The sequence below is a fragment of the Crocodylus siamensis genome, chromosome 9 (assembly GCF_052110815.1).
Source record: "Crocodylus siamensis isolate JL-2025a chromosome 9, ASM5211081v1, whole genome shotgun sequence".
Classification (NCBI taxonomy): Eukaryota; Metazoa; Chordata; order Crocodylia; family Crocodylidae; genus Crocodylus; species Crocodylus siamensis.
Window position 1 is genome coordinate 43113315 of NC_143403.1, and position 21008 is coordinate 43134322.

Here is a 21008-nt window from a genome sequence, read left to right on the forward strand (position 1 = left end):
GAAGATGCCACAACTTCTCAGGGTAGCTTGATTCAGTGCTATACAACCTTCCTAGTGAGATTTTTCCCCCCCTAATATCGAATATCAAATTCCCTTGCTGCAAATTGAGACCATTGCTCGTTCTGTCATCGGCCACTACTGAGAGCAGCCTAACTCTATCCTCTTTGGAACCAACCTTCAGGTAATTGAAGGCTGCTATTAAATTCCCTCTCAGCCATCTCTTCTCCAGACTAGATAAATGTAGTTCCTTCAAACTTTCCACATGTGCCCCAGCCCCCTAAGCATTTTTGTTGTCCTCCACTGGACTCTTTCCAATTTGTCCACATCCTTTCCATAGTTGGAAGCAAGGGGAGGGGAAGAACTCTCTGGGTTGTATCCTCAGGTCCCTGGCTGAACAACCCTGGGTCCTACTTCTCTGCGGGTATTGTTTGCAGATTTCAGAGTTTCTCAAGTCAGCCAGGCAGTCTCCTTCTGCCTCCCAGCTCAGGAGCACCTTCCCTCTCAGCCTGCAAGAACCGACTGCCCTGCCTGCTCATGCAGTGGCTTTATGCGCCCCCCTAAGCCCTGCCCCATCCAATCATGTGACCTTGCAGTGCCCCACAGGTGCTCACTCCCTGTGGTTGATGACCTGCCTGCCTTCTCAGCTAGGGCTTAGGTAAGCAGTCCCTTGCTTCTGGGCTGCCTACCTGCCTGCCTGGGTAGTTTGCCACCCTGCTTCCTCTCCCTGAGGGAGTTACCCTCTCAGCATAAGTCCTTGCCTGTAGCTGGCCACCTGTCCATTTGCTGACCTTCAGCTCATTACTAACTAGCTGTCCTTCTGGCTGCCAAGCCAGCTACAGCCAGCCTGTCCTATAAAGTGGTCCTGACTGGCCACAAATGTTCCCAGGGGTGATGCATAGTGGGTACATGTGGTTGTACATGCACCCCCTGAGCACGGCAGTGCACCCCCTTCAAAAAGGCACTTTTCCTTGATGGCGGCTATGGGTGGTTGCTGCCCCTTGGTTGGCACTCATCACCCCCACTCCCGCCGACGGTGCTGGCGGCATCTGCAGGAGCTTCCCCGCTTACCACCGCCGCGCTTCCGCCACTGCTGTGCCCCCCCCAGCCACGGGGGACACATGCCATTCATGGATGTTCCCTTTGTCCTTAACAAGCCACTTCCTGCCTAGGCGCAGTGATTGCTGGCTGCCTGCCCTCTTGCAGCTGGCCTCTGTTTAGCTGCCCTGAGTCCTAGCTGCAGAGTTCTCTCCCATTCAAGTCCCATTCCTGTCACCACCAAATTAAGAAGAGGAGATGGATGAGGTACTCTTCAAGGAGGTGACAAATTTATCCAAAACCTATGGGAGGGTATTGGTGGGAGACTTCAATTTTCCAGATATCTGCTTGGAAGAACAATTCATACCAGCTCAAACATAAAAAGTTGAGCTGGTTCCTAACTTGTGTGGAGGACAACTTTCTGTGCCAGGAGGTTGAGGTTACAACTAAGATATCATCTATCTTGGATCTGACCAATAAGGAAGAACTGGTGAAGCACGTGAAGGTGACAGACACCTTGGGAGGAAGTGGTCACTATATGATAGAATTCCAGATCCTGAGATGGGGAAAGCATGAGGTCAGCAAAACTATGATGCTAGATTTAAAAAAGACAGATTTTTAGCTGACTCAATGAATTAATAGGCATTACCCGTCTCTAAATCTGGCTCTAGATCTGGCTTCTATTCCTGCTACTCTTCCAGAGTAGCAGAAATGCACCTCAGTTCCAGGCCCTGCCTGGCTCCCAGAGCCTCTGAACTCAGCCCCAGCTTCAGCTCTGACTCCTGCACCCACTGTGTTCCCAGAATCTCCAACTCCTGCTCCTGGCCTGCCCTCGGCTCCAGCACCCACTTCCATCCAGGCTCCCATTCAGGCTCCTGCTCCAGCTCCTCCCCTGGCTGAGGCTCCAACTCTCATCCTGGTTCCCACTCTGGCTCCTGCTCCAGTCCTGGCTCTGGTTCCAGCTCTAGCTCCAGAAGCACTCATGCCTGTTCCTGTTCCCGCCCCGGTCCTGGCTCCACCCCCAGAGTCCTCCAGGATGACTCCTGCTCCTTCCTTTGTTCCAGCTCTGTCTCCTGAGCCAGCTCCTACTTTTGCCCTGGTCCCAGCTTCATCCCCAGAGCCCCTCAGGCCTGTTCCCACTCTTGCTCTGATCCCAGCTCTGTACCCAGAGCTCCACAGTCCTGCCCCTACAGCTTTTTACAGTCTGAGAAGCCTGGTCCTGCAAATCCTCATGAGTTGCACAGATATTTCCCCAGTGTTTCTTTTTGGTCCTTAAAATCTGTCGTGGCTCTATTTTCAGAGCCCTTAAGGCCAGGCCCTGTTGTATTCCCAGAACCCTGGACTCTTGACCCTTAGAAGTCACCCAAATACAGTCAAGGGAGTTGCATGTCCCCCTGAGGAAGGGCAAATTACTTGGAGCATGAAAAAATGTGTGCCACCTGGAAAAACAGCCCCTTGGAGATGGGGTACTGTCCAGAGACCTAGCAGGCAGCCAAGCCTGGGCTAATCGCCTACACACCTGATTTTGGGTCTCTGGCTGACAGGCCCTGCCCCACCTAATTAACCAGCTGGTTTGCTGATTGGCTGCTGGGAGCTCAGTCTCTCCATTTAGTCCCAACTGACAGTAGCCTTGAGGCCAGTCAGTAGTTCTGATCTTTGTCTTTTTCTTGGCAAGCCTGTGCTCTCTGATTTTCTTTGTTCTGCTCTATTCCTAGACTCCAGCTTTGGTTTTCCTTATAGATCAGTTTTCTGATTTCTTGACCTTGTTTTGCTCTGTTCTCAGACTTCAAACTGTGGATTATCCCTTGGATTTGGTAACTGGGAATCTGACTCCTGGACCTTGACACTGGCCTGTGTTGGTGACTTTGCCCCTGAATTTCCTTCTGGTTCTGGTAATTTGACTCCTGAATCCTGACTCAGGCCCTGACCCCTGTCTCTCCTCAATGGCTTAACCATTAGGCAAGACTGCCTACCTCCCAGTCCCTTACACCCTGTGCACACATCCCAACATGCTCTGAAGAGTCCCTTGGCAGCTGGAGAGTGCCAAGAGCAGGTGAGTGCACACGAAAGCCCTGAATAGCTGGCTAACCCAGGGAACTATGCACCCCTGGTGAACTCCTGCTCACAATCCTCTCTCCCTCCCTATTGTGAGGTTTTGAGAGAAGAGACCCCAAGTGTGTCCCTTCTCTTGTTAGTTCCAGGTGTGGCAATTTCTATTCCTGCACCCTCCAATGGATTCCTACCTTTTTCATACGTGCCAACAGATCTTGGAGCTGCACTAGCACCTCCCGGTCCTCCTGTGCTCATCTTGCCAGAGACTTTGGAAGATTTGGTGTGCCCATCTTTAAGTGACATGACAGACACTCATGCTGTCATGTAGCCTCCTTTCCAAGGCACGCACTCTCATAGACATTATAGCTGGAAGAGACCTTGCAAGATCATTGGGTTCATCCCCCTGCCCAAGGGGCAGAAAGTCAGCTGGGGTCAGATCACCCCAGCAAGATAAGCATCTAAGCGGTTCTTAAAGGTATCCAGACTAGATATTTGCACCGTTTATGGCCAGAGGTAGTGGTGGAGGTGTGGAGTCTATTTCACACTCTGGAGACTTGGATAGTAAAGAAGCTATTCCCTATGTCCAGTCTAAAATGGTCTTTCAGCAGTTTGTGACTGTTAGACCTTGTCTTCCCTTGGGGTGCCCTGGTGAACAGATGTCCTCCCAGTTCCTGATGCCCACCCCTTATATTTTTATAGGCTGCCACTAAGTCATCCCTGCGCCTTCATTTCTCTAGACTGAAGAGTCCCATACCTCTCAGCCTCTCTTCATAAGGCCTGTTCTCTTGACCTCTAATCATGTACATAGCTCTCCTCTGGACTCTCTCAAGCTTCTCCACATCCTTTCTAAAGTGCAGAGCCCAGAAATGGATGTAGCACTCCTGCTGCAGCCTCAAAGCTGAGTAAAGCAGGAAGATGACTTCTTGGGTTTTCCTTAAGATGCATCCGCAGATGCAAGCCAGAGTTTTATTTGCTTTGCTAAGTGTGGCATCGCATTGGTGGCTCATGTTCATTTTGTGGTCAATCATGACCCCCAAGTCTCTTTCAGTCATGGTGCTAGCGAGTGTAGCACTGCCGAGCCTATAAGCATGATGTGGTTTTCTCTCCCAAGGCAGAGCACCTTACATTGCTCCATATTGAATGTCATCAGGTTTTGATCCACCCACCTTGCAAGCCTGTCTAAGTGGGCCTGAATTGCCAGCCTAATGTGACTGCACTTCCCCATAATTTGGTGTCGTCTGCAAACTTAGCCAGTCTGCTTTTGACTCCCAAATCCAGATCATTTATGAATATATTAAAGAGTACTGGGCTAAGTAAAAGGGAGGCATATACCCAATGGAGAGATGGGGTCATCACCAAGAAGGACTATGTTACAGTCGCCCGAGGATGTAGGGGGGCAGTCAGGAGCGCCAAGGCAGAGTTGGAGATAGGACTAGCTTCCCGGATTAAGGACAATAAGAAGTCCTTCTTCAAATACATAGGGGGTAAAAAGAGGGTCCCGGGTAATGTGGGGCCCCTGCAGGACACGATGGGCAACTTAGTCATCACGCCAGATGACAAAGCTAACATATTTAACGATTTCTTTGCCTCTGTCTTCCTAAGTAGGGACCAGTTCAGCCACCTCCCTGCTGGGCCCCCCTCGGGCCCCGAGAGAGACACGCCCGGGCCAGGGGTTAGCGAGGAGTTAGTTAGGGTACTTCTGGAGAGGCTGGACGTGTTCAAGTCTGCTGGTCCGGACGATCTTCACCCTAGGGTTCTACAGGAACTGGCCGAGGTCATTGCGGGACCCCTGGCGCGGCTCTATGAGCACTCGTGGTGCTCTGGCGAGGTGCCGGAGGACTGGAAGAGGGCCAATGTGGTCCCTATCTTCAAAAAGGGAAAAAAAGAGGACCCGGGAAATTACAGGCCAGTTAGTCTTACCTCAATCCCGGGTAAGCTCTTTGAAAAAATTATCCTGGCACACATCCAGGAGGGCCTTGCGGGGGAATGCATGCTTAGGGGCAACCAACATGGGTTCATCAGTGGCAGGTCTTGTCAGACCAACCTGGTGGCCTTTTACGATCAGGTCACCAAATCATTAGACGCAGGGGTTGCTGTGGATGTAGTCTTTTTGGACTTCCGGAAGGCTTTCGACACTGTCTCTCACCCTGTCCTCATCAAAAAGCTGGGAGACTGTGGTGTCGATGCCCACACGGTCAAATGGGTCGCCAACTGGTTGGAGGGCCGCACCCAGAGGGTGGTAGTGGATGGGTTCTTCTCGACCTGGAAGGATGTGGGCAGTGGGGTTCCGCAGGGCTCGGTCCTCGGGCCCGCACTGTTCAACATCTTCATCAGTGACTTGGATGACGGGGTAGAAAGCACCCTGTTCAAGTTTGCTGATGACACTAAGATGTGGGGGGATGTGGGTGCACTAGAAGGGTGCAATAGGCTACAAGCTGACCTTGACAGGTTGCAACGGTGGGCGGATGAGAATAGGATGGGGTTTAACACTGATAAGTGCAAGGTGTTGCACATGGGGAGGAAGAACCGGCACCACACTTACAGGTTGGGGAACTCTCCCCTCTTGCCAGCACGGAGACGGAAAAGGATCTTGGAGTCGTCATTGACTCCACGATGAACATGGGCCGGCAGTGTGGGGAGGCAGTCAAGAAGGCCAACAGTACCCTGTCATGCATCCACAGATGCATCTCGAGCAGGTCCAGGGAGGTGATCCTCCCCCTCTATGCGGCACTGGTCAGGCCGCAGCTGGAACACTGCGTCCAGTTCTGGGCGCCACACTTCAAGAGGGACGTGGACAATATGGAAAGAGTTCAGAGGAGGGCCACTCGTATGATCAGGGGTCAGCAGGGCAGGCCTTATGAGGAGAGGCTACGGGACCTGAACCTGTTTAGCCTCCACAAAAGAAGGTTAAGGGGGGACCTTGTGGCCTGCTACAAACTGGTCAGGGGGGATCAGCAGGTATTGGGGGAGTCCCTGTTCCCCCGTGTGCTGCCAGGAGTGACCAGGAATAACGGTCACAAACTGGCGGAGGGTAAGTTTAGATTAGATATTAGGAGGCGCTACTTCACAGTCAGGGCGGCTAGGGCCTGGAACCGGCTTCCAGGGGAAGTGGTGCAGGCTCCTAGCCTGGGGATTTTTAAAAGGAAGTTAGATGAGCACCTTGCCGGGGTCATCTGACCCCGGTGCTCTTTCCTGCCAAGGCAGGGGGTCGGACTAGATGATCTACCTAGGTCCCTTCCGACTCTAGCTACTATGAAACTATAAGTACTGAGCCATGGGGGAGACCACTGGTCACCCTGTGCCATGTTGATTCAGTTCCCTCGACTATCATTCTCTGAGTCCAACCACGGAGCCAGTTCCCCAGCCATTAGACCATAAGGTTGTTGTGACTGCAATTCCCCAGTTTTACCATACGGACATCATGGGAGACCAAATCAAAGGCTTTTTTGAAATCTAAACATATGACATTAACCTCTTCTCCTTTGTCCAGGTGATGTGTCACCTGGTCATTGAAGGAAATGAGGTTGGTCAGATGAGATCTACCCGCAATTAACCCATGTTGGCGCTTTCTCAGAATGTTGCTTTCTGTTAGCCGGTTGTTGATGGTTTCTTTGATTTTTCCCCCCCTCCAAGATCTTGCCAGGGATTAAGGTTAAACTGATTGTCCTGTAGTTCCCTGGATCTTCCTTTCTTGAAGATAAGCACCATATTGGCCCTCTTCCAATCATCCGGAACCTCTCCCAAGCACCACAAGGTTCTCAACTATCCTTGCTATTGGTCGTGTTATGATGTCAGCCAACTCTTTTAGCACTCTTGGGTGCATTCCATCTGGGCCAGCTGACTTGTGGATGTCCATCCTCTCAAGATTTTCACCAGTTAGAGGTATATAATTGCCCTTACCCTAGTACTCCTGTGTTTTGTCAGGCAGGGTGATCCCCTTGGGCTGGTGGAAAACAGATGCAAAGCAACTGTTGAGGAAATTAGCTTTTTCTGGGTGTCGGTAGTCAGCTGCCCCATTTGGTTCAGCAAGTGTCCAATGTTGCCCTTGGGTTCTTTTTCTGACTTCCCACATATTTGAAGAAGGACTTTTTATTGTCCTTGATTCCTGTAGCTAGTTTGAGTTCAGTTTCAGCCTTGACTTTTCCTGTCTGCTCCCTACAGGTACAGGCCAGTGCTGCATAATCCTCCTTATTGGTAGTTCCCAACTTCCATTCTTTATAAGCTTCTCTTTTCAGATTCAGAAGGTCCATGAGGTCCCTACTGAGCCAAGGGGCTCTTCCAGTTCTTTTGCTACCTTTCCTCTGGGCCAGAATGGACTTCCCTTGTGCTTTTAGGACCTCAACCTTAAGGAGCTACCACTCATCATGGACTCGTCCTCCCTGTCTGATCATGGTCTTTCAGGGCCTCAACAACCATCCTCCTGAGCTTGTGAAAGCTCCAGAGTGTCAGTATGGGAGGCATGGCTTGACCACGCATATGCTGTTGGACCATGTCGTCCATCTTAGTAGGACATCATCACCAGATTCCACTGGATGGCCTTTCCCAACAGCATCAGGGCCACCAACAGCACCATGGGTGACTGGTGCCTCCTGAGTCAGGGGGACACTTGCCCCCCCGGCAGCCAGTTAGCGACTGCTGGCACTTCCAGGCCAGTGCAATCGGCAGAAGGGAAACTCCTTGCCCCCCCACCAGCAAGATCAGCCGCGGAGGGATTCCAGGAATTGCTTCTCCTGGTGCCCTCACTCCCTGGCTGGCACTCTCTGGGGAGGGACCAGCACTCTTGCCTGCTCACTTGCCTATTGTCTAAGTGAGGGACGCTGCTGTCAGGGGGTGCACATGGACCCCCAACACATCGTCACTGAACAGCACCCACATCCCCATACTTTCCCTCCAAAAGGCTCCATTAAGTTAATCAATTGCAAGGGTTTTTTTTCCCCATTGTAGTGCACTGTGCCTTGACTACCATGGGAACTTCACCTATGTCAACACCAGTGGGGCAGGCAATGCCAACGACACTAGGGTTCTCTGCAATTCTGTTTTCCAATGAGGGAAAATGGAGAGTATGCCCCTAGGGCCCCCACCATCAAGGTCAGTGGAATTCTCATCTCGCCTCTTATCATTATGGATCCAACCTACCCTCATGAAGCAATTCCCTGGGTATCTGGACAACAAGGATGAGCACTTCAACTACTGCCTCAGTAGGTACTGCACGATTGTCAAGTGTACCTTCAATTTCTTCAAGGCATGCTGAAGACCTCTATATGCATGTCTGGATATAGCAGAGGAATATTGATCATCTCTGCCTGCATCCTCCGTAATACCTATGAGGCCAGGGGAAAGTCTTCCATGAGGCCTGGGTATAGAAAACGTAGCACACAGAGGAAGTACAGCATGCAGAGGCAAGCCACCCTTGCCATAGCATTAGCATCCAGGGCATACCAACTAGCAGGAAGTCATGGTCAGGGAAGCCCTAGAAGATTATCTCCTGGCATGCTGGGACATGAGGTGGCACCTGGGTACATGGGAATAGGGCAGGAGGAGTACAGGGAGACTGAAAGCCCTGGACACCTGAATGCCAGCCTTGGGCAGGGGAACTGTGTGCAGAGCAGATCCTGCCTCAGTTTCCCCATATGTGAGTTTACAAAATCATTCTTTTCTTTTGGGCATCATGAGGGGACCAGGGTGGTAGAAGCCCTGGCTGGCTAAATGCTAGCTTTGGGTGGGAAAGCACCTGGGCATGAGAGAATATGGTGCAGGAAAGAAACATGCTTCAGGTTTTTTTGTTTTGTTTTTTAATAGTAAAACATAGCCAAACCATAGAGCTGCAACATGCCGCTCTGCTTTCCCTCCTCCCCCAGTCTACCACACTGGCCTGAATAACCTCGTGATTATCAGGCTGGAGCAAAATATGACAGTGAAGGGAAAGCTCTGCTGAGGACACTAAGTCATGGGAGATGCCAGTACTAGTGAAAACAGAGAAATAAAGATGGAGGGATATAAAAATTGGCAAAGATAAAAAGATTCAAGTTAATAGGGAAAGGAAAAAAAAGTGTGAGGCATTTGAGGGATGCCAAATTGCCTGAACACAAACACGCTCTGGGAGAAGCAGAGCTGAATGAAACCCAGGGAGGTGGACATCACATATTGGCAGGTATTTGCAATATGGGCAGAAGATGGCTTGTGTGAAAGAAGCAATGCAAAATAAATCTTTGGTAGGTTCCTCTGGAAGTAGCTCTCGTGTCCAATCCCTTGTTGATCATCCCTCCACGTGTTTTTAAACAGATTGTACGAAAACTTATTCTGGTTTTATGCTATACAATCAGATCATTTTATTTTTAGCATCAGGAGCTTTTGGTAGCCTCACCTCAGGCCTCCACTGTTTTGGAGCTGGGATGAACTAGAGGAGTGGAAATGCTCTGGCTGGCAGCCAGAATGCTTCCCTGGAGTATCAAGCCTCCATGTCTTATGGTACATGCGGCTGTGACATGCACCACACTGCTTTTTTCCCCTCAGCACTTTTTTTTGCTACTGTAATTCCCAGTAGCAGATTTTGCCCTTTCACGGAAAATCTGCAGCGTAGGGCACATTTTAATATGCCAGGTCTGTGGGTTGTGGCTCCGCAAAAATGTTTGTGGCACCCCAAACTACATATGCTGGCATGTCTGGATCCGGCGCTTCAGTTTTAAAGGATTTTTTTCAGTTTTGGTTCTTCTAAGTTTTACTCTTAGTTCTTTTGGTTTCCCTCTGCAATTAGGCTATCTAGATCTTGTATTATTTTCAAAGGTCTCCCTGTATACCAAAAGAATTCTGTACTGTCAGAGAAAGATGTGTGTACACAATTACTCCCAAGTTACAACTAGTTAGACGAGCTGTCAGAATCAATTTTGTCTGCAGGCAAAATATCAGAATAGACTAAGAATGCTAGGAGATGGGAGGGCAAGATACCATTGCAATTTTAGGATGATATTGTTAATGTTCAGCATGAGGTCAACCCCACTGGGAATCCACACTGTTAGAAAATGGAATAGTAACTATTTGCTAGCAAAGCAAAGGCCTAGGCTTTTAGTAATCTTAGAATCACGTCAGGAACATAAGACTGGAAGGGGTCCATCCTTGGCCATTAAGGGCAGAATTTGCCATTATGGATTTGATGAAGCCTTTGCTAATACTAATAGTTATTTAAAAAGAATTTGACAGTGCCAGCTACCAAAGCTAGCCATTGCTTTTTCTAGTCACGTACAGCCTTTGTGCTAGATAAAGAATATCAGAAATGCACTCTGCATGCCATTCAAATATGGCTCTCCTTACCTGTGTTTCAGTCAGGACCTCAATGTCAAATGTACGAAAGAATTCCTTAGGGCGCAAGGTGATCTGATCTGAATGAGAATCCATTGACTGCAACAGAAAAGCAATTTTGTTGTCACCAACAATTCAGTTATAAATATGGGCAAGACAGCTGTGAGTTCCTAGTCATTTCCCTCACACAACATGGAAAGGCACTCTTATTCAAAACACTTAGGCGATAGCATGAAATTTGTCCTTGCAGAAGCCTTGTCACCCTAGACAGCTGCAAAACACTCCTGGACAAGGCCTGGATCCAAAGCTAATTGAACTCTGACTCTAATGGACACTGCCTGGGTCCTAATTTAATTTAAATAGACAGGATAGGAAAGCTTATGAACAGCTGAAGTAAAAGCTCAAGAGATAGTTTGTTCTGGCATGGAAAAGGGAAGAAAAAAGAAGAACAACAAAAACATTCCACGACGGAAAAAGAGAATCAGGGCTATGTTGCACGTGACACTTAGCACGTGTTAAATGCACTTACAGTGTGAGTGACCATGCATTCAAGCAGTAAAACACATGGTAAGCATGCTCATATCATATTTCACTTCATCAAAATTTGTCTAGAAAGATACTCAAAAATAAAAAGGTTAAGCATACATAGCTTAAACAATTTTCTGCCTATGTACAAGGGGTCTGAGTCAGTTGATGTGACAGCAATGTAGAATTCCTTCTCGTTGTTTCCCTTTTCCAGGTAAACTTTCTACTGGTTTTGCATAACTTAACGTATTTTTTTTTGTTTTATATCCTGTTAGAAGAAAATAAAATTCAAGAGGAAAAACAGGAATAAAAGAAAAACAGCTGGGAATATATTAAATAATACTGAGGCTAGGTCATAGCAATATTTTCAAGAATAAGTTACATGAATCTAGACCTAGGCCTCACTGGGTGCATTTACACATGCAATTAGCAAGTAGCAATAAACTCTTGCAAGGTTTGCACCGAAGTTTATTGTTCCTGGGTGCAGTGTTTACATGTGCACCCAAGACTATGGCACATTGAGCCAGGCCAGATCAATCAAAGCTGGCAGACAGGCTGGAGGGGTCAGCCTGCCAGGCCAGAGCTACTCTGCCCCTGCTCAGTGTGTTGTGGAGGGGCTGGTTGGGGCATGAGGGCGCTACAGCAAGGGGCTAGGTGATGTACATAACTATTCCTCCGTAGGACAGTATTATCCTACAGTGGAGTTAATTAATTTATTGCACCCCTATATGGGGCACATGTAGATGGTGATGCTTTACTGCAAAGCTAATTATTCAGCTTTACAGTAAAGTATATGTGTAGGTGCACCCAGAGTCTCTCATTAGCCTAGACTAGGGGTGGAAAAAATATGGCCCACAGGCCAGATCCAATCCACCAATTGGTTGGATCCAGCCTGTGGGGGGCACCTGCCAATTGATTGGATCTGGCCCATGGCTGTTCTCACGGTGCTCTGCATCAGGCCAAGCCTGACCCTGGGCAGCCCACACTGCACTCTAGCCTGTGCCCACTGGCCCTGATCCAAGCCGGCATGCACAGCTTCCAGCGGGGCTGCTCCCAGTATAGCTGCAGCCACTGGAGTGCTGTTTAGCTCCCCTCACTTCCAGTGGCAGCTATTTCTCCTGCTCCTGATGCACCACTTCAGGTGGGGAAGAACCTTCAGTTGGGTGGCTCCTGCCCCAGTGCCCAGCACTCCAGTTTTATTTCCCAGCTGCCTTCCACCCACTTGGCTGCCCACACTGGGCAGACAGAGTGGATGGAAGGCAGCTGGGAGCTAGAGCTGGACCCGCATGCACTGGGGCAGGAGCCACCCAGCTGAAACTTCCTCCTTACCCAGAGCAGTGCAGGAGGAGGAGGAGCCACCATGGGAAGCAGGGGGAGCTGAACAGCACCATCCCCTGCCCATCTGTAGCCCCATCCCACATAGGGAGTTTTGGTGAGTTATTGCAGCAGCAGGGCAGGGGGGTGTGGTGACCCAGCCCACCACAATTCATCAAAACTCCCTATGTATCCCCCAGGCCCAAATAATTGTCCATCCCTGAACTAAACCAAGGCCACACAGGTCTTGTTGACTTTAATGAGAGCTGTCATGCCCTCAGTTCTTATGATCAAGTCACTTACATATCTAATTTTGGTGGTCTAATCTAATATTTGGTACCTGTATTTAAAAATTTTGACTCCTGTTTTCATCAGGCTCATCCCATTTTTTATCTTAGATTATGAAGCAATGAGACAAGTGGGGTTCAAGGTTTGCAATCAAAAAAGGATCTCAAATGGGTGAAAAGTGCCTGGAGCCACAGGAATTAATTTTCTGAAGAATTCAATGAAGTATTCTAAACACTGCACAAAGTAGCAGAGTTTGTAACGGCTGGGATACCTGCTGTCAAGTGCAAGAGACAAGCTCTGACATTTGGGCTGTTCAGTAAAAACCTTTTTAATGACACACCTTACTTAGCTTGGGTCTGTCGTAAGGTAAGTGTCTGTCCATTGTGCACATTACAATCCTGTCTGAGAACCCTTCTTGTCTTAAGGTTTCTGCACAAACTAATCCAGCAGCACCTGAGAGAAAAAGAAAGCTGGTGATTACTTATATATTTCACTTTACAAGAGAAGAGCACTTAATTGCTCAGAGGATGAAATCAGACAGAGAGAGGTGTATGTAATGTCTTTATGGCCTATCCTAGCAGAAGTGTCACAAATCTGGCAGTTTTAGCATCCAGGTGGGTGAAGAGAGAGGGGAGGTTGGAGGCAAAAAGCAGATGTATAGGTGTTTTCTGAGAAGGATAAATTCAGGGAGCTGGATTTGGAGCATCTCTCAGCAAAACAAGGGAGCATTGAAGTGCTGGTTGACAGCAAAAGGAAGCTGGATTTATTAAGATCTTCAGGGGATAATTTGGGGGAGATGCAGGAAGAAGTTAGTTTGGGGGGGAAGACAGGAGCAATGAAAGTGGTTGGGGACAGATTTCAACAAGGAGAAATGGAGACAGTCGGGCTTTGCAGGGATGTCTAGGTGCAGGTGAGCTGGAGGGCTGAGGGCAACCAGGTTTGTGGGGGTTAATTTCAGATCAGCGATGGGAAACATCTGGGGAAAATAGGGTGGATGAGTGATCTGGCTGAAGGGAATATGGAAGCTTAGGTTGCTGAATCTGGGGGGGGTCTGGGTGGATGGAAGCAAAAGGGCAGGGGGATAGCAGCTGCTGAGGAAAGCCTGGAAATAGTATTGCCCCCTTCTATCCTTGCTGCCCACCTCTGCTGTTGCTCCCACTATTTTTTCCCTTTCCCTGATGATTCCATCCAAGAGATCAGCAAAAACGGCACTTTGGCTGAGAGTCATAATAGCAGCCATTTTGAAGCCCAGCTAGATGAGATATCGGGCTCAGTGATCAGCTGTGGGAGGACCCTGGGTTTCCCTTGAGACCCAGAAGGCTCCTGATCCACTTCTGGGTCTGCTGCTGAGTGCACTGGGGAGCCCCGTGCTTCTGTGGGACACTCCATGCGCCCCAGTATCGCTGCCTTCATGAGCTGCCTGCTACCTAGAGGTATGTAGAAAAAACATGTAAAGCTGTCCGAATCTCCGAATCTATTTGGAGGGTTCTGATTCAATTCAAAGAGATTCAAGGGTCCTCCAATTTGATTCAGATTTGGAGATTTGGCCACCAAATTGGGCTGAATCAAATCAAGGACTGAAGCTTCTCACAGCCCTAGAAACCGCCTGAGGAAAAAGGGATGTTTCGCCAACTAGCAAGGCGACAAGAGAAACAGAAACCCAGGTAAGCAACAACGGGCACAGCAGTCCTGGGAGCAGGGGGGAGGTACATGCACTCTCAGGAGGCCTCACATGGCTATATACTAATGCTTGTAGTATGGGGGGCAAGCAAGAGGAACTGTGCCTCCTGATAGCAGGGAAAAATCCAGACTTAGTGGGACTCACAGAAACCTGGTGGGATCCTACCCATGACTGAGCGGTGGGCATTCAGGGATACACACTATACAGAAGGGACAGGACTGGGAGGAAGGGCGTGGGGTCGCCCTCTATGTCAAAGAGCAACTTACATCATCAAGAATTAGCCTTGGGGTGGAGGAAGGTCAGGCAGAGCCACTATGGGTCAAACTTCAAGGGGGGCAAGGCAAAAGGGATCTTACAGTGGGTGTCTACTATAGACCACCCTGCCAAGGGGTTGAGTTGGATCAGGATTTCTCAGTACACCTTAAGGAGGCAGTTGGGTCTAGGGATGTCATTGTCATGGGGGACCTAAACTACCCAGATATCTGCTGGGAGGAGCAGTCAGCCAGGTTCCTAGCTGAAATATAGGACATCCACGTTATCCAGGAAGTGCACAGCCCCACTAGGGGAGATGCCTTGCTGGACCTGGTCTTGGCCACAGGGGATGACCTGGTGAGGGGACTGCAGGGTCTTGACCACCTGGGTGACAGTGATCATCGCCTGCTGGAATTCACCATCCAGCGCAAGGTGTTGAGGGCTTATACCAAGACTAAAGCCTCTGACTTCAGAAGGGCCAACTTCAATGAACTTAGGAGATTAGTGGGGAAGGCACTGAGGGCCCAAAAGGTAGGGGATATGGGAGTCCATGAGGGATGGTCGTACCTTAAGGGGACAATCCTCCAGGCTCAGAGTGTGACAGTCCCCAAGAGAAAGAAGGGGGGTAAGAGTGCTCTGAAACCCCCATGGCTCAGCAAAGGCATTTGAGAATGCCTGAGGGCCAAAAGGGAGGTGTACACCTGCTGGAAGAGAGGGTCCGTGAGTATTGGAGGGCCATTAGGAAAGCCAAGGCAGGGGTGGAGCTTAGGCTAGCAACCAGGATTAACAACAACAAAAAGTCCTTCTTCAAAAACACCGTGAGTAAGAAAAGGGCACCAGGTAATGTAGGGACCCTGTTAGACTCAAATGGTAATTTTGTGGCTACGCCAAATGAGAAAGCCGAAATTTTTAACAAGTTCTTTGCCTCTGTTTTCTTGGACAGGGACCAGGACAGTTCTCCCACCACAGGTAGGGGCAATCTTGAGGACAGCACTGTCAGGCCTCGGGTCTGCGCAGAAGTAGTTAGGGATCTTCTGGAAGGGCTGGATGTTTTTAAATCTGTGGGCCCTGATGCCCTCCACCCATGGGTGCTGAGGGAGCTGGCAGGGGTCATTGCTGTGCCCTTGGCCCAGCTGTACGAGCAATCGTGGTCCACGGGCCAGGTGCCCAAAGATTGGAAACTAGCTAATGTGGTCCCCATCTATAAGAAAGGGAGAAAGGAGGACCCAGGAAACTATAGGCCCATAAGCCTCACATCGTTCTAGGGGAAAATCCTTGAAAAAATTATCAAGGAGCACATCTGTGAGGGGCAAGCAGGATAGATCATGCCCAGGGGAAATCAACATGGGTTCATCAAAGGCAGGTCCTGCCAGACCAACCTGATGGCCTTTTATGACCAGGTAACTAAATCCCTAGATGACAGTGTTGCCATGGACATAGTCTTTCTGGACTTTAAGAAGGCCTTTGACACTGTCTCTCACCCCATTCTCATTAATAAACTGAGCAACTGTGGCATTGATGCCTAGAGTTGGATGGGTCAAAAACTGGCTGATGGGGCACACCCAGAGAGTAGTGGTGGATGGGTCATACTTGACCTGGTGGGATGTGAATAGTGGGGTCCCCCAGGGCTCAGTCCTGGGGCCTACACTGTTCAACATCTTCAACATCGTTCGACTTGGACGAGGGGGTGGAAAACACGTTGTCCAAGTTTGCCAATGACACCGAGATGTGGGGAGAGGTAGGTATGCTTGAAGGGAGAGAGAGGCTGCAATTAGACTTAGACAGACTACAGAAGTGGGAGGATGGTAATAGGATGGGCTTCAATGTGGATAAATGCAGGGTTCTGCACATGGGAAGAAGGAATCCACAATATACATACAGGCTGGGGAGCTCCTCCCTTGTGAGCACAGAGGCAGAAAGGGATCTTGGAGTCATTACTGACTCCAAGATGAACATGAGCCGCCAATGCCAGACCACAGCCAGCAAAGTCAACCGCACCTTGTCGTGCATCCAAAGATGCATCTCAAGCCGGTCCAGACAGGTGATACTCCCCGCTCTAGACGACATTGGTCTAGTCTCAATTGGAGTACTGCGTCCAGTTCTGGGCACCGCACTTTAAGGAGGATGTGACCTGCCTTGAGAGGGTTCAGAGGAGGGCCACCTGCTTGGTCGGAGGGCAACAGGGCAGGCCCTATGAGGAGAGGCTGAGGGACCTGAACCTGTTCAGCCTCAGCAAGCGGAGGCTGAGGGGGGATTTGGTGTCCGCTGACAAACTCGTTAGGGGAGATCAGCAGCAAATAGGAAGGGTCCTATTCCCCCCAGCAGCACCTGGGGTGATGAGGAACAATGGCCAGAAGCTGCTGGAGAATAGATTCAGGTTAGAGATTAGGAGGCACTATTTCACTGTTAGGGTGGCTAGGATCTGGAACCAACTTCCTAGGGAAGTGGTCCTCGCTTCTACCTTGGGTAAATTCAAAAAGAGGTTGAATGAACACCTGTCTGGGGTCATGTGATCCCAGCGTGTGCTCCAACCAGTGGTGGGGGTTAGACTAGATGATCTATGCAGGTCCCTTCTGACCCATAACTACTATGAAACTATGAAACCACCAGGGAGGAAGAAAATCTATTTAAGCTAATGAACAGTGTTGGCAGGAGGATCAGGAGCAAATTTAGGCTGGAAATTACCAGGTTTCTAAACATCAAAGCAATAAGCTTCTGGCAGAGCCTCCCCATAGTAAGGGAAATAAAACTAACATGTTTTAGATGGGGTTTTATAGTTTTCTGAAAGGGAATATATGATGTGATTGCCTGTGATAGCAGGGGACTGAACTTGATTTGAAAGGTCCCTTCCAATTCTATGTCCTCTATCCTCATGTTCCTACAAGTCTTGTAGACCTTATGTTGAGCTAGAATCCTTTTAGCTTACATTCTAGTAAGGTTTTTAGCTATGTTATCTTAAAGTTATGCCATGCTAGAATAAGTGAGCACATCCCCATGAGTGGGAACATGCATTCCCCAGGGAAAACTAGCAGCAGCACATATTTATGCCACTGCTAGCTGCCCCTGGGGACTGCCCCTGCATGCATGCTCTGGTACATGGCAAATTGCCCTGGGTGAGGTAAGAAAGGTTGAGGCCAGCATCTGGGCTGGTCCCAGCATCCTTACCTGGGGTCCAAAACAAAACAAAAACAGCTGCCAAAAAAACAGACAAACAGTGCAGCACATGCCACAGGCGCATGTGCCAACAGGCACAGAGGCTTAGTCCTCCAGGGAGATGCTCTCGCTGCCAGCCAGGGTGTCTCTCCCCATCTCCCACCAGGGTGTTCCTCCCAGTTCCTCCAGCACACCAAGAGTCAGGAGGAGCAGAGAAACTCCAGTTTCTCCAAAGTGATACCCTGAAGCAAAGTACAGGGGCTTGTGCAGCAGTAAAAAGTAGCAGCAAAAATTTGTGCCACTATATTTTTTGCCGCTGCATGCCTCTGCACATGGGGATGCACCCTAGGGCACATCCTGATGATTGTGCATGTGCAGGGGTGCCTGTTTTCCATGGGACAAGTAGCAGTGACATTTGTGTCATTGCTATTTGTCCTCAGGCATGCTCCTGCATGCACACTCTGGCGCATGGCAAAGTAACTCGGGTGGGTCACATGTGCTGGCCCCAGCAGACTTACTTGGAGTCCAGGGGGTCTCCCAGGGCAGCAATGATGCTGAACCAGCTGCTTGGAGCCTGGCCAGCAGCTAAAGCATGGGTCTGGCTGCCAGCCAGGGCCTGGTTTCTGGTGGCTCAAGCTGCTGTCATGTGTGCCATGCTGCTTTTTTTAGAAGTGGGTTTTTCTGATGCCGGGATCTCCCTGTGTCAAAGAAAAATGCTGCTCTGCCAATCAGCAGTATAGTGAATGGGTACACATGCACTGCATATGGTTTGCTGCACCTTAAACCCAGGTGAGACACCGCAAACTGCACATACACACTCATTGCGATGTGCCCTAGGAGTCAATAATCTGAGCCATTTGTTCCCCAGCATTCAACATTAACGAATATCATGACTGTGGAACTGGAATTCCCAGATGAGTCCATGCTAAGATTGGCTCCAAAATTCTACAGTCTTCTCTAATTCTGATCCAGCCTTATATCTTTCCTTAATGCAGAGGATTAGGATTCTTGATACAGAGGATTAAAAAGAGGATTCTGTCTGTGGAAGAAGGGAGGCAGAATAGTGGGTCCCTCTATAGAAGCTCTCTTAGATGCATACATTCTTAGATTCATATGAATCTATGGCTGTTATATTAGCCACATTTAGGGACTCTCTCAATGCATCTACACATGCATTAATGTTCTTTATTTAGTACCAATGTGAGGTACTAAGTAAAGGTACATTAAGTTGCCCTAATGTGCAGTAGTGCAAGTTTACGCGTTTTAGGTGATGCTTAATGTGCAGTAGCCTATTTTACTGTGCATTAACATAGCAGCACTTTTTAACATGGCACTTTAATGCACAGTAAAATAGACTACTACACATTAGAGAGCAAGTGTAGATATGTCAACTTACTTCTATATGTTTCTTATAAGCCATCATGTACAACCTCAGTTAGCTGTGTTCTCCTTGAGAGTCGGAAGAGTTGTTTATACAACTGTTACAGCAACAGCATTTCTGGCTCATCCCTGAATACTCCAAGATTCTTAGTTTGAACTGTACACCTATTTCTCGAAGGTATATGTGGCTCTGGGACAAAGAAGTCCAGACAAAAAGCAAGCTGACAGAATTTCCTGTTCTGTAAAGTTGTGTGCCAATCAAATACAATGGGGAAAATGAAAAGCATCAGTGCAAATAACCTGGGCTTCTTGTTCCAACCCCTCCTCTGATTTGTTCCTCTTAAACCCTTGTCTGACAAGGGAAATAGTAGAAAATATTCACATTTGTCGCAGTCAACATTTCACCTTCAGCAGTGTTATTTACTGTGTATTGGGAGTTTTAGTGTTGAGAGGCTATTTTAAGATAAGCTGTTTAAGCCTGCTCAGAGCAGGAAGGAGAGTGTAGCAGTCAGCAGCTCATTTATCCAAGATTACCCATGGAGTTGCACTGGTGACAGAGCAATGAAAGGAGCTTTGCAAAAATTCCAACAGTAGACAAGGCCTTAATTCAAACGTAACACAAACACCTGAAAGTGGACTTAGAGAAGGGCAAGTCAGTGGATTTTCTCCTAAAGATGAGACTTTTATGTAGACTGGGGCTGCATTTACACGAGACACTGACCATGCAGTCATTACGGAGGAATCATTTAGTACTTGTATAAACAAGTATTAAATGACTGCGCAGTAACTGGAGTTATTGCACAGTTGCCTCAAGGAACAGCTTTTTTGTGACACTGACTGCGCAGTAGCTTGTGACTACTGTGCAATAGCAGCACGTCATGCTTCCTGCTATGCGATACTACAGTGGGCTACTGAGCAGTCAGCATCTCATGTAGACGTGACCCTTCTATTGTGAAGATAATATAAGGAGACTCTAGTTGGAGTGCAAAAGGCAGAGAGAGGTCAGCAGCACATAGTTAAATAGGTCAGGAGAAAAGGACTATTCAGAGTGGGGAAAAAAGGGTGCTTCACATACATGAAGTGCTTGAGTCAGGAGTTACTTACAGACTAAAGGGCCTGCATTATTCTAGAGCAGAATACAGATTGGGAACAGGACTCACCAGGCCTACTCTGTCAGGAAGCCAAGCCTTGGGAAACTGGAAGAGGAATGGTGGTTACATGCACATGCACTTTTTGGGAGGTTACAAATGGGTATAATAATGTCCAGTAGTGAGCAACTATAACTGGAAAATATGAGGCCATTGCATAGAGTTTCCTAGGGTCATCAAAGGCCATAAGGACCTTTTAAGGTCAGGTAGTCTGGAACAGATCAGGCTAGCATTGCAGGGGATGTACATACAGATCTCCAGCTTAGCTGCAAATGTGTAGGCCTGTACACACTGTACATTGGAGAATGTGTATTGGGTAAGCAATTTGGGATATTCACACAGACTGGTTTAGCCAAGACATCTTGATACCTGCTCCAATGATCAGGATATTAGTACTGGTGATGTTGTAGTTGCTAAGCGAGATACACTTGGCCATCACCTTTGTCCTTCTTTGTGTCTGAAGAGCCTGCATGACAATAAATGAGATCACTGTTATTAACAGTTCAAAACTTCCCCTGTGAAGTTTGTAAGAACAGGTACAAGTAAGGAATAAAGTAGCTTGGTTGAAACAACAAAAATGTCTTGACCACTGATTAATTAATTTAATGATGCCATGGGATCAGATTCCTGATCCCAATAATCATATGTCCTATCATGCCACATATGCATGGCATGACAAGTGATTTTGGGAATCAAATATCAGATCCCAACTGCACTTTTTCAAATTTCCAGTGCATATAGAGCCCAGAAGTGCAATACTGGGCTTTATCTGGACTGGCAAACTGAAAGCCACACATAGTGCAGTTCTGCAAAGCTATGTGCTAGAAGCACCATGTGTTGGGCAGGGGGAGCGTGGCAAGTACAAAGCTGTGCACCTAGGAGTC

General features: G+C 48.5%; 1 protein-coding gene across 1 annotated transcript in view; it reads right to left on the reverse strand.

Annotated features, from left to right (window-relative positions):
* AIFM3 (AIF family member 3) overlaps positions 1-21008 on the reverse strand; it is a 214587-nt gene that overhangs the window by 104877 nt on the left and 88702 nt on the right. Inside the window, exons 6-8 of the mRNA XM_090062294.1 lie at positions 20494-20590; positions 12851-12963; positions 10396-10482 (exon numbers count right to left, since the gene is read on the reverse strand). Coding sequence (XP_089918420.1) covers positions 10396-10482; positions 12851-12963; positions 20494-20590 — 297 coding nt within the window. The remainder of the gene's footprint in view (positions 1-10395; positions 10483-12850; positions 12964-20493; positions 20591-21008) is intronic.